This window comes from Cygnus olor, chromosome 3 (assembly GCF_009769625.2).
Source record: "Cygnus olor isolate bCygOlo1 chromosome 3, bCygOlo1.pri.v2, whole genome shotgun sequence".
Lineage (NCBI taxonomy): Eukaryota > Metazoa > Chordata > Aves > Anseriformes > Anatidae > Cygnus > Cygnus olor.
This window is the reverse complement of record NC_049171.1, coordinates 47609355-47634480: the sequence shown is the minus strand read 5'-3', so window position 1 is coordinate 47634480 and position 25126 is coordinate 47609355. Positions and strand designations below refer to the sequence as shown.

The 25126-nt window shown below is 41.4% G+C and overlaps 2 protein-coding genes across 6 annotated transcripts in view; one reads left to right on the top strand and one right to left on the bottom strand.

The window, feature by feature from the left end:
• The first annotated feature begins 56 nt into the window (after positions 1 to 56).
• On the top strand, positions 57 to 22204 carry RTN4IP1 (reticulon 4 interacting protein 1). Its single transcript, XM_040551315.1, has 9 exons — positions 57 to 363; positions 1811 to 1962; positions 2773 to 2841; positions 3096 to 3220; positions 7886 to 7934; positions 9447 to 9583; positions 11650 to 11833; positions 13176 to 13268; positions 22072 to 22204. Exons 1-9 carry the CDS (start codon positions 114 to 116, stop codon positions 22186 to 22188), a joined length of 1176 nt encoding a protein of 391 aa, XP_040407249.1. The 5' UTR covers positions 57 to 113; the 3' UTR covers positions 22189 to 22204.
• A 1109-nt stretch (positions 22205 to 23313) lies between these two features.
• CRYBG1 (crystallin beta-gamma domain containing 1) overlaps positions 23314 to 25126 on the bottom strand; it is a 97380-nt gene continuing 95567 nt past the window's right edge. For all 5 annotated transcript variants that reach the window (XM_040551308.1, XM_040551309.1, XM_040551310.1 and 2 more), the window contains one exon: positions 23314 to 25082. In XM_040551308.1, the coding sequence (XP_040407242.1) occupies positions 24994 to 25082 (89 nt within the window). In that variant the 3' untranslated portion in view covers positions 23314 to 24993. The remainder of the gene's footprint in view (positions 25083 to 25126) is intronic.

Here is a 25126-nt window from a genome sequence, read left to right as displayed (position 1 = left end):
TGGGCGCGGGCGCTGCCGGGGCGAGGGAGGGGGGCGGCGGGGCCGGCTCCCGGGCGGGGACCGGGACAGGGTCGGGGACAGGGACCGGGACCGGGACCGGGACCCTGGGGAGGATGGGGCGGCTCCCGGCCATGCTGGCGCGGGGGGCACTGCGGGGAACGGGCGGGCGGGCGCCGGTGCGCGGCTTCGGCGGCTCTCCGCGGTCGCGGTCCGCCATGCCCTCCTGGGTCATCGACCGCTACGGCCGCAACGAGGTGCTGCGCTTCACCAGGGAGATGGCCTTCCCCGCCATCCAGTTCCCCAACGAAGTCGTTGTTCAAGTGCACGCCGCCAGCCTGAACCCCATAGACCTTAGCATGAGAAGTAAGTGACGGGGACGGGGCCCGGGGGGCCCTGCCCGCGCTGCTGCGGTGCAGCTTCGGCAGGGCCGTGAGGTAAAATGCCCTCGTGTGTCGCCGAAATGAAGCTCCCCAGGCAGCTCCCTCTGCTTCCCAGTGGCATCGCCACGGTGCGACTGGTTTCCTGGCCTTCTCCCCCGCCACCGGGGCGTTAGCAGGTGGTGGCCTCTCCATGGAGGCACAGGGCCTCCTCTGGGAGGCTCCCAGTTTCCCCTCTCTTTGGGATCAGCGAGGCTGAAGGTCAAAAGCACCTCAGTGTGGGTGAGCTAACCCAAACCGCGTTGCCTCTTCCCATCATCCTCAGTTGGCATCTGAGTACCCACCGTGAACTTACCCAGGAAGCCCGTAGTTGTGGGTGAATTTGTACTTGACACGTTTCACCAGATTTTTCCTTAGTTTCAGGCTTCAAATTACAGGAAGGTTGCAGTGCAGAAGACCTTGTGCTTCATGCTGAGAAGCGTGCTTATTAAATTAGACTCGGCAGCACGTGCAGAGATGCCTGCAGGAAGCCCCTTGATAGAGCTGTAATGTGTGTTTTGGGTCTTTAATAAATGAATTTTAAGACATCCTGCTATATAATTGTAGTTTTCTTTATGTGACATTTGCTATCTGAGGATTCCAGTTGTGACCCACGTGAGCTACGGGGATGCAACTGGTATTTTGAGTTCAATTTAAATTATTTGGAAGAAACTACATTTTCATACTGCTTCGCAGGTGTCAGCTTTTGAACCCGTTTCTTTTCATTTCAGTATTAAAACACTTTCTAGCACAATAGGTCACGTAGGCAGACTTTTCCAAATAACTTGAAAGGACATACATGCCCAAATGCAGATTTTTTTCATTTTTATTTGTTTAAGGCTGAGAGGAGTTACTGGATGTGTAGTTTCTGGACACCACAGCATTTAGCTATTGCATACTCAATAGAAGTTAAGATTACTCATCTTAGTATATGTTCCTTAAATTTTACAGTGGTGTTTATGTTGCTTTGTTTACAGTACTCTACTTGAAAAGGTGAATTGAAAGTTTGGAGTTCTTTTGGATTCCTAGCTACATGATATTGTTGGAAAATGGAGCATGTCCAGCAGAATTTTTAGAATTTCTGACTGTTACTGCATATTAAGTATTTTTATAACAAAAAGCCATTTTGTTTACAGTGATTAAATCATGACAACAGTTTATTAAATTGTTATATGGTGATTTGTGTTCTAGCATGTACTGTGTGCTCTTCATGGGGGGAGGGCAAATAGGCCATAATTGGGGTTTGCTCTTTATTAGTAAAATCTGTAAAAATACTGAATATTTTGTACATGCTTAAATCTTAAAAGAGCGTACTGAAAATGAGGCATATTATGTACAGGCAATGCCTTCTAAACTGAATTGTCCAGTTACTGAATTAATTTCTTGTTTTTTAGGTGGTTATGGTGCAACTGCATTAAATATGAAGCGGGATCCCCTGAAAATCAAAAGCACGGAAACTGAATTTCCACTAACGCTTGGTCGAGATGTCTCTGGTGTTGTCATGGAATGTGGACTAAGTGTGTCTTATTTCAAACCTGGAGATGAGGTGATGCCACTAATCAAATGTTTACTACAAGCATATAGTTAAAATATACCATGAGCTGTTTAGCTTTCATTTCCCTCTTATGAAAATTATTTTCTTATGTTGTTGCACTCTGAATGAGGATTGTCTTGCAATAAATTTTTAGAATGTTTTCTTCCTAAATTCTTTCTCTCAAAAACATCACCTTTCCCTGACTTGCTTCTGCAAGCTAATTTCCCTTCGGATTTTTAATTTTTGGTCGGTTTCAGTGGAAAAAAGAGAGGAATTTAAATATTTCTAAGTGCACTCAAGGTGTGGCTTCAATTATTTTTTTTTACTGAAGTTGGAATTCTAAGAGGAAGGAGTCTCTTTTTTTTTTCTTTTTTTTTTCTTGATTAATTTAATTAGTAAAGATAGGAACTCTGAAGAACCACTTCCTTAGTTCCCACACAAATACTGGTATTACTTGCTTTCACCTCTACCAGTTGTTCACCTTTCACCAGTTTTATTGTAGCAAATTCTGCATTCCCCACCCCTCCCCCCCCAAGCTTTCCTGCCATGGAAGTAGTTCGCGTGTGTTTTTTTTTTTTTGAAAAAGTGTATTTTATACACAGTATAGTTTACTTATATAACTCAGCATTCCTTTCTTGACTTGCTCTTTTGATGTTTTTTGTTTAAAGAGTAAGCTAAACTGGCATCTGATAAGCAACAGTGAAGACATTCTGCAAGTTGGAGAAAAAAAAAAGATTTCTGTAATAAATAAAACTTTTCGATATAGGTATAATCTTTTGCTAAGTCACAAAAGTTGATTGTTCTTTTTCTGTTTGTTTTTAGGTATGGGCAGCAATTCCTCCGTGGAAACAAGGCACTCTCTCAGAGTTCGTGGTAGCTAGTGCAAATGAGGTAAACCTGCAAAAATGTGGCTAACAGACAAAAAGCCCGAACTGTGAACACTGGTGTTCTTTTCTTTTTTTCCCTTTGGTGCATAAATAACTGTTTCTTAATGCTTGGATTGATCTTGATTCCTGCTAGTTTTGAATCTTCAAGATAGTTGAAAACGTGGAATACATGGTCTGCAATTCAGTAAAGCTTGTTTAAATATTTCAGTGTCACATAGGATCTACTGGGTGACTTAGATAAGGTTGATTTTATTTCAGGTGTCTTTTAAGCCAAAATGTCTCAGTCACACAGAAGCTGCCTCCTTACCATATGTAGGTCTTACAGCGTGGTCTGCCATTAACAAAGTTGGAGGACTGAACCAAAGTAATTGTAGTGGGAAGAGGTAAGTAACTGGTTTCGGTGCTAAAACTTAATGTTTCGTTTTTATGCTGATTAGCAGCTCGTAAGACGTGTCTGACAGTGATGAAGACTGTTATACCGTGACATCCACAAAGATCAGATGGCCTGAAGATGCTAGGGTCACTCTGTGCAAATGCTAAGGAAGGGGCTACTGTAGAGGGAGATTCAGATGTGGAGCCTAAGTGAAGTTTTACTAGTCATTGGTGCAGCCTCGCTCCCCCTGTGTAGTGACTTTGTACAAGTAGCCTAATGTATATGAACTGTTTATGACTATACAGAGAATTTAAGGATGGTGTCTTTAGGAATGTACCAGGACTTTGCCTTTCTGCTTGCTAGGACAGCTATCCCAAAATAATTCTCTCTCAGTTATCTTGACAACTCACAAAAGGCCTTCTCAGTCACAGTGCGGTTCACTCAGTTGCTCAGTTCCTACACGCAGGAACCGTTTGGGGCAGACTGTTTTTTCAGATTTTTAGAAAAGAACAGGTGACTGGGTCTCATTTGACCTGTGGGACAGAACTTTAAATGAGGTCAGGAAGGTATAAGAGGGGGGGAAAACAGGCAGGACTAGCAGCCGAGTAGAAGAAATTGGCTTTGTTTATCAGCCTGTTAATCTGACAATGGCAGATGAAGGAGCGGAAGAAAAATGCATTGAAAAATTGGAGCAGGTACCATTTTTCTCCTGATAAGGGAAGTTTGCTGCTATTTTGGCCTTCAGATGTTTGTGTAAATAGATAGCAAAATGTTCTGAACGGAAAGAAGGGCAAAAGTAAAAGTACTGAAACTGAAAAATAATCATTAAAACAGCCATGCTGCATCAAAAGTTTAAGTCATAAAAGAGTAATTGGGCAGTAGGAGTCTAGTTATCTGACCTTTTATCTTGGGTGTTACTATTGTAATGCAACACAAGGATACTAGACTTACTGAAATTGTTCACCCACCTCTTTAGAAAGTAATGGAGGGAGGGGATGTTCATATATCACAGTAAATTTCATCGTGAAAATATAAAATGATCGTTTGGTCTACAGATAAGCAATGTTTTGAGAAAATAAATGGCAAAATTTGAAACAATTTCAGAGACATCACTGAAATTAACTTGAGCTAGTGATAAAACTCTGAATGTACCATCTCCCTTTTTATTTCTTAAGTATTTAGATTATTTTATCTTTCATGTGTAAATAGAGTTAACATTGGTAGGCTAACCTTGTTTAAAGTATCTTTCCAATCTTCAGATAAGCATTTTGATTATTCAAAGTGAAATGCAAACTTCATTTACATCACGTCTTTACCCTTAACATTTACTTTTATGTTCCCAGTATTTAAACATTCTGTCAGCAAAAACATTTTTATGTACTTAAAAATTATGGTGTTTCTCATCTAGAATTTTTGAGTTGTAAAAGCAGCAGAGAATGACTTACATGATGTTTTTTTTTCCCTGAGAAGTTTCTTGTAGGGAAATACATATAATGCAGTAAAGCAGCTATGCAGAAATGTATTTCATGAACTTTATAGTAATTAATCTTGCAAGGCAGTAATCTTATAAGGCAAGAATTTACATCATGTTTCTTAATTTCTCGAAATAATTGAACATATTAGTAAGAAGTTACCTACATAAGTAATTTTATGTTGGTCTTTTTGTCTCCTGTAGGTGTATGTAAATAGCTATGTAGAAGGGTGTTTATGCACACAAGAGTGTGTCTTATATTGAAAGAGCATCCGTATTCCTTGATGAAAGCTCCTTCACTGATACTTTATTGCAGTGTTAAGACATCTTAAAACCAGCAAGTTTTTCTATTGGTGTGTATTGTTTTCTTTGCCTCTTTAAGGTGGAAGGGTGGGCTAGCTAGAAATACTGGTTATCAGTTCAACACTGATTGTATTTTGGTCTGTCAGGATTACCTTCTGCATCTGCACATGCTTTCACAAACTCTTACAAGTTTTTACAAATTACCTGAAGTGTGCTCACGTTGTTCGTTGTGTCTCCTGCTTCACTGCAGCTCTAGTCATTTCTCTATAACTTTTATCTTAAACCGCTGTGATATATGTAAATATTCTTGCACAAGGTAAAAGTGAATGTGCTTGTTACCCAAAATGTTCAGAATGACTCTGTTGTTTTGAAGTTCTCTGTGGATAACGGCCTGGAGAGCTTCTCGTGTGTGTGAGGGCCCCGTTTCAGTAGAAAGGAGATACGCTTGTCAGCAATGGCTGCTAAATCTTGCATGCAGAAAGCATGATAAAAACAAACCTGACAATTTGAGAAGTCCTGGAAAACTTTATGTTGATATGAAACAAGAGTCTTTATCTAAAATACAGAGTCAACATTTCATACATGCGAGTATGATGGGAAGAGATGCATTAGGATTCTGCTTCTCTAAACTATTAAAGTTACACTCCTAGTTTATATTTTTACAGTGAAAAAATGAATAATATAATACTCCAAGAAAATGTGTTTTTTTCCAAAGGCTTTTTGTTATTTCATCATTTTATCTGTTGAGAAGTACAAAGTGAGTGTAGGTTGTAATATTTCTTGATAGGGTAAATGCTTCTTAATACAAGATTAACTGTTAGGGAGATTTTGTTGGCCTAACCGAATGGAACTTGATTTTACATTGTAACAGCTCCTGCACCTTCAAACACTTCTACACGTCCTTAAGTTATGCCACACAGAACGCCTTGTCCCCAGCACTGTAAAAACACTCAGCTGTTGAGCTGTGGCACACGATCTCCTGTTTTTACAAGGGCTTTTGAACTGAAAAAATCCCTGCATGCAGATGTGTGACAGCCACAGCAGCGCACGCGCAGCCCAGGGCAAGTGCTGTGGAGCGTGCTGACAGTCTCCTGCAGGTGACCTGTGAGCAGTGTGGGTGGCAGTCACTTGCCACTTGGCCTGGAGGGTGCTAGATTGCTCTGTGGGGTGTAGGCACAGTTTGTCTCAGAAGTAAAGAGCTTTTTTAAAGTCACTATGTTTGAGGGAGTTTTAATAATTAGAAATTTTGGTAGGAAATAGCCCATGTAATGTAGGAAGAAAACAAATCTGGACCAGATTTCTACCTCAGGAATCTCAAGCGTGTCTATCGAAGTTGTAGCCAAGCAGCTCCCCACAACTGTAACTATTCTTGCTATGTAAATCCTTGAGCAGAATGTATGTTTTGAAATTAGAGCTTTGGAAACACAGCTTAACAAGTTTTGTTTGTTTTGTTTGTAAGAAGTTAACTGTGACTGTCCTTTGTAGCATCCCTGGGTCTTTTCAAGGATAATCTGAACATAAATGTTGCTTCAGACATCTGTTGTTAGAAGTGTGCTTCTGAGCATAAGTACATTTTGGCAGATTTTAAAGTGGCAGGCATTGTGGTTTCAAATTCGTAATCTGAATTTTGCAGTTTGGATCAGTGAAATAGGGAACAGAATCTGATGAGTTACAAAAGAGTATCCCTTTTAGAGTGGGTATTGTTACCAAAGCCAAGTCTCTTAGGTTACTTCAAAGAATTTTTGTAAACTGAAACTCTGGATTGTATAGCGCAATTTTGACTGTAAAAGCAATTTCCCTCAACATCCAGCACAGTGAGATTTAAAACAGGAACATCACCAGCTTTTGAAGGTACTGAAATTTTTCTGGCAAACTGAAGTTCTGAGCAACATGACGCTTCGCAGTCCTATGCCAAGACTCCATCTTGGATGTTTCTGGAATTAGCAAATGGGTCCAAAGTTGAAGCACTATAGTGTCATCTGCAAGGCTTCCTTACTAATTCTCTTTCTGAAGTTTAGTTTATAAATTAAAATATTAATGAAATTTTTGAGCAGCGATTAGGCTGCTAACAGTAAGTTTCTCACACCCCTAAAGTTACATTCTTATTTATGAAATTTTGGATAGTATGTTCGGTTAAAAGGAACTCTCACTGGACAATACCTTGGTAATAAATGCTTTATTTTCTTGCTTGTGCACCTATTAAAACAAATAGGCATTTTACAGTGTCGTGTTGAGGTGTACTGAACTAGAAAAATTCTACTGCCTTTATCTGAAGAAAAAGACAGACAATTTAATAGAACTTGTTTATGGGGCTTCTTCACTATATTTCGTCTTTCTTCTAGATAAAGATTCAGTGATACTGGAAAATTATGTTCCATGTATTCTGAAGTCCCCAGTCCCTCTAAATAATAGGATACTAAACCAGTTTTTCTGTTAGATAACATCAATTTATGTAAAATGTTAGCAAATCTTTTTTTTTTTTCTTATTTAGGAAATATGTCAACGGAGTCTGGCGAATGGAAACATTCTTACTGACTTTGTTCTAAACTAAGGAATTATTTTTGGGAAAGTGTGGATGGGGACAGGATTTTATGGTGATAAATGTTACTGCTGACAGCTCCACTGCCTGAATTGCGTGGAAAGCATATATGAGCAGGTCTCTTTGGCTGTGCTGAGGTAATGCTGATGGCACAGGAAACAAGACCAGAGACATTAAGTCACACTACTAGGTGTCTGAAGAGTTCACTGTTAAATAATACTGAATGAAAAATACCATCTTTTTGAATGAAAAATATAATCTTTTCCTTAGAGTAATCTTGGAGATGAATAGGAAGCATTAGAATATGTAGTTACTATGCCAAATATTTGAACTATGTAATAAATTTTAATTTTCTCTTACAGAGTGTTGATATTAGGAGCTTCAGGAGGAGTCGGTACGTTTGCTGTACAGGTAATAGAGCACAGCGCGCACAGCGTGCATCTTCAAACTATTCAGTACAAACAAAATTTAACAGAAGGGAATTGAGGGAAGGAAAAACGAAATACCAAGCTACCGACTGATCCATCAGATCTCCAAAAGTGAAATATCTTGAAATTTATTCCTTTCCCTTTGTTATATTGTATTAGTTTAAAATAGGAAGCAGGGAGTTTCAAAGAAAGGCATTGTGAGTGTAGGCAGTGAAAGATTGCACTTCACAGTTCAGGAAAAGCAAATCTCTTGATTTGTGAAACTTGAACTATGTAGCCTGTTTTCATTATCTTTCAGTCAGCTCTGCTCCATAAATATGAAAGGAACTTGATGTATGAGGAGAAAAACGATGGAGAATGTAGATGATTGCAGTTGTGATTTTCCGTAATATCTTAGTATGTGTAGCTGTTGTGGGTGGTCAGACGATGTAAGGGGCATGAGGCTTTTATGTGCAGTGTACATAATGGCTTAGATTAATGTTCCCTCACTCTTTGCCCTCCTGCCTTTTTGCCTGCCTTCATTCCAGTAGTCCTGAACTTTGGAAAGCCAACATAGTCTTGTAATGATCCATTAACTGTGGGACATCCTCTTTTCATGCTCTCATTGAACTGGGGGATTTTGATTCTGAGTGGTGTCATCACGTGCAAACATCTTCCTCTTGAGAATATGGAAAAAGTGTGGGTTGTGTGATTGCATCACTGTGTTCTGTGTTACTGGACCATAAGCAAAATGGTTTGAAGAGGCTCATAAGAGAATTTTTAGCGGTATGCTATTTGCCTCATCCATGATGAAGCAAGTGGCAGTAGAAAAGGCCAACCAACCACTGACTACTTGTGATTTGTACCTGATTAATGCTGGTTAAACTATGTAATTAATCCAGAGTAAATAAAAAAAAAATGATTACTGTGAACGAAAATGAGAATTACAGAAGAGATAAATACCTAGCAAAAGTCCTTACTCTGCTTTAACTTTGGGAGTAGGAGATAACCTGACATCCTCCCTGTAGTAAATCAGAGATGACTATTTCTTACTATTAAAATTTTATTTATTTACAGTGAGATAGAGGTATGGAATACTTAATGAGCAGGTACAAAGATGAAATGTTTTAATCCCTACAGTGGTTGATCTGCTGACAGTTTTATGGACTGTTAGCTATATAACTGTATACTAAGAGTTATTGTTTGAGTTATCAGATTCAAAATGCAAACTGAGTATTTTATTTGAAGTCTTACTTATTCCGAGACCTAGTATTTTCAAGTGAAATAAAAAACCCCACCCTCCTCGCCCACACCAGCTCCTCACTCCTTAAAAGTGCCTTAACTATCAATAAATTCTAACCACGTGAGAAGTCACCCCGTGTTGGAACAGCTCCCCCACTCCCTATTAAAACTACTCACTTACTGTACAAATATAATGAGGTTTTGTCTTTGTAAGTTGTTTCATTGTTTCACTAAATTCTATACTTTTCACTCTTTTTTTGCTTCTTGTTTTTAGCTAGTGAAGGCCTGGGGTGCTCACGTGACAGCGGTTTGTTCTCACGATGCTAGCGCACTGATGAAAAAGCTTGGAGCAGATGATGTGATTGATTACAAGTCTGGAAATTTGGAAGAGCAACTTAAAACATTGCCCTTGTACGTGTTTGCATTGCTTAATACTGAGATGAAGGAACTGGCGGTTAGTCTTTCTGCCTTTTGATTTCTTGGCTCCAGTCTATCAGGACTCCCTCTTTTCTGTTCTGTTTTTTTTCTCCGTTTCTAAAGCCTTACTTTCTAAAGCAAATTTATCCCAGCCCTTTTCAAATGTAATTTGCCAAGTGGCTATTGCAGGCACAGATTTCATTGTAAGGTTAAGCCAGTTAATTGGGATTGTGGAGGCAAGCTCACACTTTCGCATGCTTCTCTTCAAAGACTGTGATTTGAACAGTTCTGTCAGTTTCCATTCTAGGATCTTGGAGCACTTAAAACGCTTGAATAAATTAAAACAAGTCTCAGGAATCCTGTGTGATGTTAGTAAATAGCAAAATTGATCTTGCACAGGGAAGAACTGTGTCATAAAGCAGTTAAGTGACTTGCCTGAAGTCCTCTAGCCACTGCGCTACATAACTGGGAGTAAATTTCTCCCTTGTAACGTTGAGTACAGCTGCTTCTGATGAATAATCGCATTTATCTTGTCACAACAGTTAAGTTTAAAGTAGCTGGGGGGTTTCTCTAGAACTGAAGCTTTTTTTTTTGCTTTCGTAATCTTTCCATCTGTTTAAACGTAGTCTGCTGTGGCTTTTATTCGAAAATGGTACTTACGTTGCTGTTTTTAGCTAGATGGAATTAATTTGGGAGGAGATATAGAAGTTGTTCAATCTGTGAAAGAATCTCAGTAATAACTGTGCTGAGAAGGCCTGTGCCCTTTATCTACAGTGTGATTGTTGGCAGGCCTGAGATCAATCGTGGGGATATTGGCGCTGTCCGTTTGGGCAGAACATGCAAAAATGAACTTAGCAGTTTGCAAGCAGTGCTAAATTGTGCTAGTCAACATCTTAAATGCTAAACACCCGATCTAGCGAGCAACCGCTTTTAGGAGCTATGAACAGCACTTTATCAGGGTGCAGTTTTACAGTACAGCCAAGCCCATCGGTCACGTGTACTGTCGGGGATGGGCCTACAACCTTTCAGTTGTACTGACTCTTCAGGCTCCGTGGCAAGCTGCTTTTTTTCTGGGGCATTAGTTTTCCCTGGTTTAATAGCTGTTTTGTTGACAGCTGTCAGGTTGACTGAACAATAACATGAAATCACACCCCTGGAAGACAGGCAGGAAAACTGTCTTTCCAGAGATAAGAACTTTTCTATTTATTTGCATAAAGGATTTTTCCTCATGTTTGTGGGTTAGTTAAACGAGATATATGTGTACACACAATGCGTTTCTAGTCCAACCTGGAGACGGCTGGGCATTTACGGATGAGAATGAGCTGTGCACCTAACAGAATAGGTGCATAGCTCCCAGTCGCCATATTCAGCCTTTACAGGTTCGCGTGCTGGGATAGATGAGAATGAATGCTGAAACTCTGGCTTGTTGCCAGAGGCTGCGTATACCCGTTCTGTTAAGAGAAGGTTTGTTAGGTTTGCATTGTTAGGTTCCACTTCAAATAGGTAGATGCAGAGAAGAGAGCTGTTAGTGGAGATGAAATGTCAGTTGATTAATTTTTTTATGTAACTTTGGCCACCGCAACTGACTTCCATGTGACGGCAGCATGAACAGGAGATGTTCCCGGTCAGGGCAGGAGTCCAGACGAGTGTTTAGATGCACACAGCCTATCACTGAATGGCAGGACCAGACCTCAAGCCTGTTCCAGTGGTCTCAGTGGGAGGGATGAAGGGAGAAAAAGCTCTAGAGGGCTTTAGAAGGAGTGCATCTGTGCATCTAAAAGTCTGCTTTTTGGAGTTTAAGGGCAGTTTAATTATCTAAATAGCCTATATCTGCTGTGCAGTGAACAGGCAATAACCTGCAATTTTAACTCCCTTTCTACAGTAAAACTGGCATTTAGTTGAAGTCTTGAGACTTTCTTGCTACTGTCTTGCAGGCAGATTGTTTTAATGTATTGCAATGGCAAGTAGAAATGTAACATCTAATTTCTGATATGCCTTATTTTAATCATGATTATTTTCCCCATATCATGATTTTAAGCCTGTTCTTTACGTGTCTACAGATTCGATTTCATCCTAGATAATGTCGGTGGATCTACTGAGAAGTGGGCTCTCGATCTCCTGAAGAAATGGTCAGGAGCAACATATGTTACCTTAGTGACACCTTTCTTGATCAACATGGACAAACTTGGAGTAGCTGATGGCATGTTGCAAACAGGAGTCACGATTGGTTCCAAAACTGTAAAGGTATTTGACAAACTCCTATGTACTTGAATGTTACGTTGTGTCCTCATGGCTTCCTTTGTGGCTTGGATGCTAGTGAGGTGGTTCATCTGGAGGCATCTACCTTATTTTCCTCATATATCTTTAAACTACAGGTGCATTTTTATTCTTTCCTTCTTTCTTGCACCAAAAAAAATAAATATTTGGGATGGTACTGATTGGTATATGTGGTAGTTTGGGGTGCTTTGAAGTTCTGATTCCTTGTTGTGCTTTTCATTGTAGCCTTTTCCATATGGCCTCCTAGTGAGTCCCGCTGACAGCTAGTGTTTTATAGTAAACAGAACAAATCCCTGCCTCATTGAAGTGAGGGAGGGATTTTGCTCCTTGCTTTAGGCTGGTCAGGGTTTCTCTCAAACATTGTTCCATGACTGATTCTCTTCATCCTATTCCAGCACCAGCCAGTAATAAAAGTGGTTGAGGGTGGCTAAAAAGTCTTTCATCTCTTTCATGTTCATGTGTCTGGATGGTGATATTGATTTTTCTAGTTTAAAACATTCTCCCAGTGGCCAGTTCAGCGAGGCTTTTTAGAACTTTTCCCTTTCTTCTCTCAACATGTGTACTTGCTCTCCAAATGAATGCTTTTCAAGCTGTTGCCATGGTTTTCCTGTGATGGAATGGTTTGAATGAGATTCTGGGTCCAGAACCAATACTTTCAAAGGAAAGCTCAAAAATAAAATGAAAAGCCTGGAAAGAAATCATACAATGTAATTTATCATTTTGCATGTTTCCATGACGAGGAGCATTGTAGGCCATTTATTAAAATCAACTCTCTTTGGTAGATGAAGACTCTTACACCTGTAACAACTTTCTCAGAGGAAGTGCTCTTGACTTGTGCTCGTGTGATCTTCCTAAAATGCTTTTCACGTGAGCTGCCATCTGTCATCAGATGGTGATGGCTTTGGCAGATGTGATGGAGGAACATTTAATCACTGGCACTGAGGTGGTATTGGAGGGTTTATTTCAACCACTTTCTGAATGTGCATAAACATAGAGCACCGCTTCTCTGTTACATAAGAAATAATGCTATTTCTAGCTGTGGAGACAAGGTCGTTGTTTTTCTCAACTAGCTGACTTGTGCAATTGGACACAAAATTCACCCTGATCCTATTGTGGTAATACAACATCTCTGTCTGTACATTTAATCCATATGCTTAGGTAACATGGTTTTTTCAGACACTAGCAAATAATTTGTGTGTGGTTTTTTTTTTTCCTTAAGTTGTTTCTGTAGTGCTGCTGTCCTTACTTCTAGTTCCCACTTCTGTTTCTTCTCATGATTTTTAAAATGTATTTGTGATTTTTCTTGCAGCATCTCCTTAAAGGAGTCCATTATCGGTGGGCATTTTTTATGCCAAGTGGCCCGAGTTTGGATGAAATAGCAGAACTAGTTGATTCGGGAAAGGTATGTCAGTTATTTGTGGTTTTGTGCTGAAAGAGGTACTGCTTTGACTCAAAAATGGTGTAATTCACAGTTGAGGAATAAAACGTTATGAGTCACAGTGAAGAAAACTAGTTAACAATTGATTTGTTCCAGTTTCTAATTTCTGCCTTCAGCAATGAATTTAGGTATTTATAATCCCTAAGGGTGTTCTGCCTTCTCCTTCTCCATCTTATCCTTTTTAAAAACACAGGAAGTTACAAGGAAAGAATGTCCAGTGATTGGGTTTAGTGCCAATGGGAGTCATTTAGCATGAACTGTTGAAAATTAAACGCTCTTAGAGGCCTCATTTGGTTCTTTTGGTCAGGCTGAGCATGACTGTGCGTATATCTGCATATGCAAAGTTCCCTAGGCTGGATGATCAGGAGCCTTGCGCTTAATGTGTGCAGAATGAGAATATTCAGGTTATTTCAGGTCATAGCCGATCTGCGTTGGCAAAGTGGTGTTGAATTATCCCAGTGCTTCGGAGTGTAATGTTTGTGGTGATTCAGCACCTGAAACCTTGCGAGTGTTGGTAAGGTTTGGGGGCATCTCAGAGTAGTGGACTTGGGGGAGAGGCATGAAGTGGCAGACAGATTACTGCTTTTCTGATCTTTTCAGGTTTATGAGCTTTGTACAAACTGTGTGTGTGAGTGAGCACTTTATCACCTGTTCCTTGGAACGTGTGGTGCTGTCGGTCCTGGCAGCGTTCTCTTCTGGAGGATTCCATGTTGGCAAAATCTCTAGAGCAGAGAATATGGGCAATTGCTGGTAATCTTTTTATGTGGTGCCTAAGTAGAGGAGGAAGCGGAGTCTGCCCTGACAGCTAGGAATTCCAGTATGTGAACTGCCAGGCCAGCTTGTGCTCAAGGGCTGTGCATAGTTAGAAAAATCTAGCACTCTTGAAGACGCTTTGAGTTTTGATCTCCCTTTTCTCTATGCATTATGTTCCCAAATTTCATACAACAGTAAATATATTTCTGTCGTACTTTTATGACCTGTTTGCTTCTATCTCCCTCTCAGCACTGCTGGTCAGAGTGAAAATCCTGAATTCAGCCACTCCTATCCCTCTGTTGTGACTGGGGTGCTGCTGGTACCGCCAGAGAGTCTGTGTTTCATAAAAAGTTGCCTACTCATAAACAGAGGCTGTAGCAGCAAATAAGCTGTGGTGAAGTTGATTCTGTTTAGTTTTACACAATTCTCCATTGCGCTCTGAGCAGTGCCTAAGGCCTTATTCCATAGCCTAGAAAGAAGCCCTGGAAGATGCTTCTCATCCTATGATCTCATCCAAACACACACTAAATTATAATTGACTAAGAAACAGAAATGTCCTTGTCTTCGTTCTTACCATTTGTCCTGATTCTTAGCCAGTCACAACTTGTTTTGTGTTCAGCTCCTACCTTGTATGCAAAACAGAAATGCAGAATATGCCCATGAAAGCCTCTTGGAAAACACCTGTTTATGCAATAGAGATAGGGCTTAATCAGTGTTCGTCTGCCTAATAATCTGGACAGGTGAATTGTAATGCCTTTTAAAATGTACGTCATACATACATGAATGTCCTGATGTACTTTTTGTTGTAAGATGATCATGAGGATAAAGATGTTTGCTTGTGGTTTTTTTTAATTATTATTCTGGGTCTGCTAGAACCGGTCATAATGTCAGGCTGTTTATCTGCATAGTCATTGCTCTACCAGTACTTTCCTCAATTTTGTAAAATATTGTGAACACCTGTGTTGTCAACAGTCTCGTATCTCCCAGATGTGTTCCATTTACACACATGCTAGCAAGACTGAGTTTTACTGTCAAGAGACAAGAGTTTTCTTAAATGGACAGATCATCCCTCCAGAACAGCAGGTATTTGGAAAAAGGGGAGGTGAGAGATGTTGGAAGGAGCATACCATAATTTCCTGTAACTAAGTGATGAATAAATGTTTGAGTTTGAATTGGAGGAAAATAAATGAGGATTTTAGGGAAAAAAAAAAAAAAATAAACTGTTAGAATGTAGCAAGAAGACTTGGGAAAGCCAGCAAAGTGAGCTCCTGTAGTTGGACCTAGTTTTGAGTGAGTACAGACTTGAGTATTGCAGATTGGGTTATGCTGAAATTTCAGTGAATTTTCCTTTCTTCTGTTACAAACATCTTAATTTTGGGATTGTGTGATGTCTGAATAGGAGAGCTTCTGAAAGAGAGGCGTTTTTCAGGACAGCATAAATCATGAGGGAGGATTTGAATGAAGGAAATTGCAAAGAGCTGATGGTGTAGAGAGATGATGTTATGGTACGTGAGGCTTTGAAGAGCATACCCCTGAAGCAGCTGCAGATATCTGTCACGTTCTCTTTCTTTAGTCCTCTTGCACCAACGCAGATTTTTAGTTCTGATGTGTTCCATCATCTTCCTTTGTGAAAGCAAAAGGAATCCCTGTCCTTCAGAATAGGCACAAAAGCTGAAGAACAGGCACAAAGGGGGTATTCTGTTTGAAGGTACTTGGGTTTCACACAGGTGATTTTTGCAATAAGGAGTGAGAGATTTGCAAAATGTCAGCTATGAGGAAGAGTTCTTTGAGCAGCCTTTTTTAATGGGGAGGAGGAGGAAAGAACTCGATGAGCTGGTAGGGCAAAGAAGGAACATCATTTTCTTTTCTGCAATTTACCTGCACATCAGCTCAGTTCTGGGGATGGTAAAACCATTTTCAGCTTATGAGCTGTTTTCTCTGCCTTGCCACATAACATCTTGCCAAGAGACTGTTGTGAGACTGATGGACCAGGAAGCTGTTGCAACGGCAGTGGGCACGCAGAAAATCAAATATTTTCTTGTCAATTTTAGAGATACTGGCTACTTTTATATCCATTGAGATGTCTCTTCTGTGGGTTAAACTCAGCCAGTTAATTACAAGCCAGTAAGGATTGGCTTAACATGGGGTCCACCAAATCAATTGATGAAATGAATGTCAAGAGCTGGGGCTCTCTTCCCATGGCAGAGCATTCCTTACAAATTGCGAGGTTCTCAGCTCAAGACAGCTGAAATCAATAGAGTCTTTGGTTCAGGACGTAGATTTGCTGGCATACCATTCGCTGAAGCATTGTCACTGGTCTCTGCTGGCACCGTTGTCACTGAAAGGCTTGTTAGGGATTAGTTTGATGCGTTTGTGATTAGTGTTGTGGGTTTGACATTGACAGTCTCGATTTTTGCTGCTTAACTTCTTGCTCCTTTCTGAAGTTGTGCCGTTTAGTCCCTGGAGAAGATATATCAACCTCATCTAACTACAGAAATTGGTAGAAAACCTGTAACTTATAATTGAGCGCTTACTTTGCCCTTTGTAAAGCTTGATGGAGGAAGGCAGGCTCAAGAGACTTATGAGTGTAGTAAGGGGAAAGTAGGTTGTTAAGTTCTTGCTGGACGATGGCTGAGTGTGGGTTAGTCTGATTTCAAAGAAGGAAGGCTAAAGGAAGAAGTAAAGTCTCAGATCAAGAGAGGATCACCCTCTGTATTGTTGCCTTTCCAAATAAATGTTACAGCACAGGCACACATAAGGAAAGGAATTGCTTGTAACTTGTGTAACATGGGTGTGATACTGTGTATACTTTTTGCTACAGAGGCTAGTTGTGTGACTTAGCAGCCTGCTTTTGTGGATTGAAGGACAGGATGCTCGCTGTTCTTTGGCCCTGCTGTGCCTCTTCCAGTGCAGTGCTGTACACGCTCATTCCAATGAGCATCCTTCTCCATGCTGAATCGCAAAGCTTGTAGCGTTTTCTTTAATTTTGTGTTTTCTTGTTGCAGTGCCTTTGCTTGCCAGGGTGGGTTGTTGGCTAGAGCCCAGAGTTGATAACCAAGGAGAGGTTGCCAAAGACTCTGTTCAGTCCTGCCTCTATCTGCATTTAATTATGGCCAACAAAAACCGGTGATTTTTATTAAACCGCATCTGCTTCTCTGCCTACAAATGATGTGGCTTGCTCATACTCTTTTTGAAGGTGGAGTGTGATTATGTCACAAAACGTCTGTGAGGAAGACTAATGGAAATCTTGCAAACTGGAGAAATAGTATTTGAGTATGTGAGCTCACATAAACCATGAGGAGGTCTGGAAAAAATTCAGCTGATACCTGGTATTTAATCAAATGTGCTGTCTGAGCCTGATGTAATTGTATATTTTGTAGAAAGTGAGTACCGGTGTTCTGGGCTCTCATCTCCTAGCATAGAAGGGAGCTATGCCCAGCAAAAGAGTGAAATACAGGGTCGAGAAGACAGCTCATGTCTGTTGTGAGTTTAATTTGCTGAGGCTAAGGAGATGCAGGTCATAAGGGAATATTTTTATAAAATCTGTAAAATACATAAAATGCCTTTCTATATTTCATACAACTGCACTAAAATCTGTACTGTCTCATTCATATGGTGGTGTTGCCCCAGATCAGTTTAATTAGCAGCATAATTAGCAGGACACCTACTGTGAACGTGTGTGCTTGGGGATTCCAGAAGAGAGTTAATTTTTCCTTTAGTTAATGGTTTTTCAGCACAGCTCAGTAGTAACTAGACCTAGAATTGTCTTCCTCGCTTCTGCTGATTTAAACTTGGACTAAGCCGGCAAGCACGGCCCTCCTGGGCTTGTTCCAGGTTCTTACTGCTCTTTATTGTGTTGTGTAGAAGCTGTTGCCAGGGCCAGGTAAGGAACTAGAGGTTTTTAAACCTCTTCTACACTCTGAACCATAGCCTGCTTAACTAGGATTCATCTTCTGGTATTTTAATACTTGTAGTTGGTACTCAGAGTTACTCTGGGCTACTGTTGAATGTTTGATATTAAAGAACCTTGGCTTGAAAAACTAACAAAGTTTGGTAATACAGTTGTTGGTAAGACGACTGTGGGAGTAGACCCCAGGGCACCTGCCTTCCACTTTTGTCTCTGCACCACCTCACCACCATTCTCCTTATGGGTGCCTGTGACAACTGTGTTGGCTCGTTTTTGCTTCTGTTAAGCATTTGTGTAAATATGCCCAGTGTCCTTAATGTGCTCATGGATGCAGGTGGGTATTCTCTGAAGTGCAATGTAGTCAAACCCAGCGCTGGCTCCATGTAAAACTGCTCCTAAAACTTGTGACCAGAGTCAGCTGTTCCAGAAGATAGGAACCTCCTTTGATCTTTGTCATCAGTGAGTGTTGACCCTAAAACCTAATGAAGGCAAGCAGTATGGAGCTCAGCATACACGCTGTGTACCATTTCAGTGGGAGGGAAGGCTAAAGAAAGGCGTAGGGCTGACACCCAGAGAGCATGGACTGCAAGTACGCTAGGGAAGGACGTGCTCAGCTAAGGGAAGAAAGTCCAGGAACAGCAGTTTCTGTCAGAAACAGAACTCAGCATTTTTTTCCATGAGATGGCAATGAAGTATTGCACAGGTAACTAAATGTTTAGTTACAGGACAGGGGCTGCTCTTTGTGATGATTCAGGTCTCTCATTGACGTTGAAGGGAGACTCCCTGAAGGCCAAAGCAGGTTATCATCCTTTGCATTCATGCCTTGGCTCATGCACCACGTTTGGGCAAGGTAATTTCTTTACCTTCCTGCTCAGTTAAGTCAAAACGCCAGGCTGGCCTTTTCCATTAAAGGACGCCCTGGAGGATGTTGAGGTCCAGTGGAGCGCATCGCCCGGGCCATGACCGGAGCCATGCCAAGGCACAGCTCGTGTGCTGGGGGACAGCAGCTGGAGGGAGGCACACTGCTGAGCAAGGCTGCCCTTCACAAACCTGGGGAAGAGCCAATGCTCCGTCATTGCCCTTGGAGTCAGAGGACTTCTTTTTGTTTCTGAGCTAACCTTGCTGTGTGGGTCTCTGGGGGTTGGTTTTTCCCTCTTCTGAGAAGTTCAAGGCTCTAGGTCTCCCTCCAGCGGCAGGAAGCAGCTCCAAACTGACGAGCAACTTGTTAATAACGAGGGTCAAAGCCTTCGTCATTCCCTTCGTGCTTTCTTGCTTTTCCCCTCCTAATTAATTCCAAATGGGGCCTTGCTGGCACAGAAATGGAGACCTCCAAGGGTGGGCTTGCCTTTGCCATTAGGTGGAGCGTTTCTGCTGACCAGTCAGCTCCTGCAAGGTCTGCTCGCAGCCTGCTGTGTTCACAGGGGGATTGGGTATGATACCACATCGGTTGTCTACGTAGGATAGCCTTAATCAGCATCAGCAATTACTCTGTTTTTCGAAGCACGTGAGTTTGTTTCAAGAGACCTAAGATTTATTCCTATAGTATGTTCTACATCAGAGAGAACGAAGAGGAAGAAAATACCTTTCAGTCCCAGTCTGTTTTCAGATAAACATTTCAATGCGTGTGTGTGTAATCCTTTCTCTCCCAGACTTTAGTTTAATCCCTTTTCCCGGACCAAATAGGTGTCCTCTGGCAAGGAACTGATGTGTAGCTGTAAATAGGCAGTGTTTTTATTATCCAGTTAATCTCCATTTTTTATCGCACATTCAACAAACAGCAGACGCTTCCCTACTTGTTTGTCTGCTCACAGGAAGAAATTTTATCTTAGTCAGGGGATTATGGTAAAGGCTGAGTGAATCACTGTGCTGCAACACGGTCAGCCCTTTCAGGGTTATTCAAACAATGGGACTGAGCAGCCAGCCAGATAAAATGTTTAATGCTCTAGATTGTCAGGATCATCAATTCAGTATTCATGTCTCTCTATAGCATTGCCTACAGCCAGCGGTTAAATGGCACTAGGGGTTACATCAACGTAGCAGATGGGCTGTCAGGGTTTGGTGGCTGCAGTGCACACGGTGTTTTGAAGGGCTGGGCTGAATTCGGGGTGCCTCTGAATCCCTGTGTCACCACTTTTCAGAGGTGGTGCTCTGAACTCTGCCTAGCACACAGAGTGCTCTCTGGGTTATAAGCTGTAGCCCACAGTAAATGACTGCAGGTAGCAGAGCACTGAAGCTGGATGGTCGTGTCTTTTTTCTCAGTTCCTGAACGTGTCCGAAACCAAGCCTCTCCCCCTGCAAGGGCCGTCTGTGTCCGTGCCCCAGCAGGCTGAGGTCCTGGATTCTTTTTCTGAAGTGAAGCACGGCTTTGTTAGCTGCCATTGACAATAACTGCTTGTACAGGCACTGCACTCGGGCACGGCTCCACAAGGTTATGAAGCGAAGGGTCGGTCTTCTTCCGAACAGTCCCTGCTGAGCAGCACGTGCCTCCTGCTGATTGTCACGGCGGCGGCAGCTGCCGTTCACTCAGATGCTCAGCTTACCCAAAGACATTATCTCATCCAAGTGTTTTTGCTGCCAGGGGGCCCTGTCCCTGACTTTGCTGAGGCCTGAGATGACACACTCTGTGCTGTACGCTCCCTAAACGGGATTTTGTCTTGAACTTAGTCAGCCCCCCCCCCATTTATTCTCCAGTTGAGCAACAGCAAGCATTAAACAGCATCTTTCTGGCTCCTCTGCTGCTTGTTCCTGCGCATTTTGCTAGCGGGCTGGCTGTGTGGCTGAACAAGGGGAAGAAACTTCCCAGCCTTGTGCCCTGCAGCATGGCAGATTTGAGGCACGTGGTGAATAGATTTGCACAGTTGCATCCTTCAGGAATCAGGTGCTAATTCTGACTTTTTCTTTGACGGGATTCACTCCTTCCTACTGTTCTGTCACGTGAAGTTGGACATTACTGCTACGCATGTGTTGATGGAATAAAAAGGAAAATCCTAGAAATCAAATTAGGAGACATTGCAGTATCACAGTTTGATTGTTGTTGTGGAATACCAAAAATAGCAGCTGTTCTAGTGCAGTAAGTGGACTTCAAGGAAAACGGAACAGAGAGGCGGCACTATGTGAGCATAGACAACTACTAGATTGCATTTGTTGTGCAGCCCGGGGACTGCTGGATGCTCAGAGGAGCTAGCTGCGCACCCATCTAGCATTAATGTGTTCCTCTGGTAAGAGGATTAGGATCAGTGGATCAAAGCAAGAGCATGCGCTGGGCTGATATTGGGGGGTCCGAGGTAAGAGACCCAGCTCTGGGTAGGGGCTGCGGGAGGATGTACGGGAGGCAGGTCCGTATACAGATCGTACGTTGGCCTCTGGAAGGATGACTCAGAACGTGATGACAGTCTCTTCTCTTGGACTGGCAGTGACAAATATTTTTCAGCAGCAGCTGGGATTTCTTCTCCCTCTGCGGGCGTACTGTGGTATCTAAAGAAAATGCTGGTAGGGTTTTCTGGCTCCTTAGTCAACGATGGGCACAGCGAATATGGTAGTTTCACCTTCATTATTAGAGATTGCTCTAAAACAATCCAGAAAGCTACTCTACAAAATTAATGCCAAAATAGCAGTTGATGCAAGCTGGGCTTAATGATCTATGGATCTGGAGTACACAGTGGCTGAGTTTTCAAGTGTATCTGAACGATTCAGCAATAAACATTAGTGTACTTTTTTTTTGTACTTAATTTGTGGCCAGGTCTTTTGAAGATACCAAGGCACGTACTGATGCAGATGGGCACTTGCTTCACAGGTATCTTTAAAACATCTGACCCTTTGAAAATTCTTGGGTTTAACAAGAAAACCATTACAGAAATATGAGTTTAAAGCCTTGCATGGTGACTTTAGAGTCCCAGGGTAGGGCTCTGAGCTGTGCTACTAAAGATGTTTCAAAACCTTGGCAGAGAGGGGGACATGGAAAACAAGTTAAAAGCTACTGACTACATCAAGCAACTTCTGCCTTAGATACTATTGAGAAACCTTCCCCTTTCTTTATACAGTTTTGAAGTGTGAATGTGCTACAGGTATGTTATTTTATTCCTAACGGAGTGACACTTTATTCTGCAGATTCAACCAGTTATCGATCAAGTCTTCCCTTTTTCTGAAGTTCCCAAGGCCTTTCTGAAATTGGAAGAAGGACATGCACGTGGAAAAACGGTGATCAATGTTGTTAATAAAAAATAAAATATCTCTAATCATTGTACTGCCTTCAGTCATACTTAACTGGTAAACGACACTTGAACATGAAGTGGTTTGTAGCAACTGTTTTTTCTTACAAAGCTCTTAAAGGATGCATCGTTTTAAAAAAAATCACCTCATTTTAGAAAAGTCTCTGCTTCCTTCATACTTTGTTACTAACTGTTAATACACAGACCAGAAATACTGCCTCTTCAGGTGTTTCTACATGAAAAACATGTTGCAAATTTAGTTGTGACTGTTGCAGGACATTCCTCATTCTTGGGACATGAGGAGTACAGCAGCACTTTCAATTTGTATGTCCTTGGAGCTTTTGTTTTCTAGGTGTTTTCAGCTAAACACTGAAATGGTGAGACACTTTCATGTGATTGTCCGTATGAAAGTTGTGTTGTCTTTTTTTTTCCCATTTCCTCACTTCTGTTCACCTTTGTTCATATATATAGTAATATATATTAATAATCTGTCCAGTTCATCCATATAAGCTTCTGTGTGAAGTAGCCATGTTGCTGTCTCAGGACTGTACTTCAAGCTTGATGTACTTGGACCAAACCTCTCATGAAGTAACTAATCTGAGTAGAAGCATGGAACAAAATCAGTCTGTAACCGATAACTATTCTCGTGGTCTGCCTCACGGTACAGATTCAGCTGACTACAGTGTTCACATGGGTATGGTAGACATGATTTTTGTCAGCAGTCAGACCCCTATTCCTTCCACGCCCCCTATCACTGCTGGTAGAACTGAAGTGTTTGAGGGGTATGTGGTCATTGGTCTGTTTATAAACTTACCTTCTTGTCAGAGATGGGAGTTACTTCCGTGCAGCTGTGCAGGCAGATCAAAGGGAAGCGGTAACATCTTAGTTGAGACCTGCACATTTAATGTGGTGCAGCGATGACGGTGGAAAAAACACGTCACGCAGTGCTTCTACCAGGGGACAGAAGCAGCAGCCATGTGATCTGCAGCCCCATCTGCAAGTGCACTGAGCACCTGTTTGTGTAAGAGAGGCAGCCCTTCCTTCCTCAGAGCCCGCAGCTATTCCCCACTGTGTATTCATGCCTTGGTAGACAGCTGCAGGAGAATGATTACAGCCGGAGAAAAGCAAGAGCCAGAAGCAAAACTGTTGAATAAAAGTTTTTTAACTTAAAAATAATTTCAATGAAGTATTACCTAACTTTTATTTATTTATGAAATGCTATAATATATATATAGCAAGAGCACATCCATATGACAACGTGCCACTGCTTGGAACCAATAACACATTTTCTATGAAGAACTAAAAGCAACACACGAGAAGGAACAAAACTTCTGTACAAAAGGAAGAAAATTAGTGAAGCTCTTCCTCTGTGGTGGTAACAATGAAAGCACCAGTAGCCTTTGAGGCAACACAGTAGTAATGAAAGCGTTACTTTCAAACAGACTTATGCTAGACAAAGGCCTGATGCTCCTAGGAGCAGCATGTAGTTACACTGGTCCAAGCCAGAACAAAACACAGCAGCGTGTACAAAAGTTTCTTCGTATTTTACTTTTCTGTCAACATTACTAAGGAAAACTAACAAACACAGGTTAGCGCAGGGCAACAGAAGAACGTCCAGGAGCCACCGAGTATCTCTCACTTGCCACAAGTTCTTTACTACACCTGCAATGCTTAACTTTGAACAGGCGCTGCCCCTGTACCCATGACAAGTATCCAAGCTTGGCGGTCTGAGGGTTCCTTCCCAGCAGAGACTGGGAGCCAGCAGCACACCGCAGGCACTCTCCAACACCACCCGGAATAGCAGGGAGTCTGGCATTCTCCACAGTAAGCCAGAGCACAGGCCAAAAGGTGGTGGCTAAAAAGCGTAATAACCACTGTGCTTAGATGCTTTTGCAGTCATGTTTAATGATAGTTTCCTTAAGAACTCTTTTTTTTTTTTTTTTCCTATATGGTAAATGATTCTAGAGTTCAGGAAGACTGCATTTACTGGAGCTGTTTTAAAAGGTAAAAATTTGACTTGGCAAAGTAGTAAAATACTTGTAACAAAAAAATCAGGCAGCCTAGAAAGTGGGCAGGCAAGTTCTTCACATTCTTATAAATTATTTTGTCAGCCCTGTATTTTTCTAAAAAACATCTACTCATTTATATCTTCTCTCTACATGAGAAAATTAGATTTTTTTTTCTTAATTTAGGACTTACTATTTTAGCATACTATTAGCAAAGATTTGAAGGCACATGTTAAAAATTCTTTGGATTTGCTGTGTGCTAGAAGTCTTTAAGCTTTCAGTAAACATAAGTTTGTTCCAGTGAAACAAATATATTAATTTTCAGTAGTGAATATTCCTCTATACTACAGCCCATAGGCCTAAGTTGCTATACCCACATACACATTGCACTCCTGTCCTTTATAAAATAAGCTTTAATTATTTTTTTTAGCCCTTCTCTCAGTTAAAAAAGAAACTTTAAGAAATAATTTAAAATTACACTTACTGACTATTCTGGATTAACTACTCCCTGACATGATTGTGATTTGTGGGGTCTCTCCCACCTCTAGTTCTTCCACACCCGCCTGAGGCACGCCACCATTCTCTATCTCACTTTGCATTGTGATGATTAAAAAAAAGGTTGAGAGATACTCAAGCTTTCGTGGGGTTAATAATCTTAGCTAGAGAGGTGTGAAGTCATTCTGTTGCTTGTTCTTTTTAACTGCAAAGAAAAGACAGAGCTCTCGTTGTTGATCCTGCATCCTTCAAGGATGGCAGTGCCGATTCTAGTGTCCAGAATAGCGCCCGATCCGCACATCATCGCTGCTCGTTTGGAGTTACACAATGAGTGGTTCCCAGCACTGCGTTAACCTTTCTTCGTTGACTGTGTTGACAACAACATGGTTGCGATCATATTGTGTGCCCCCTGCAAAGGAAAATTCAAAGAGTGTAGTCTGTCTTTGAAATAAG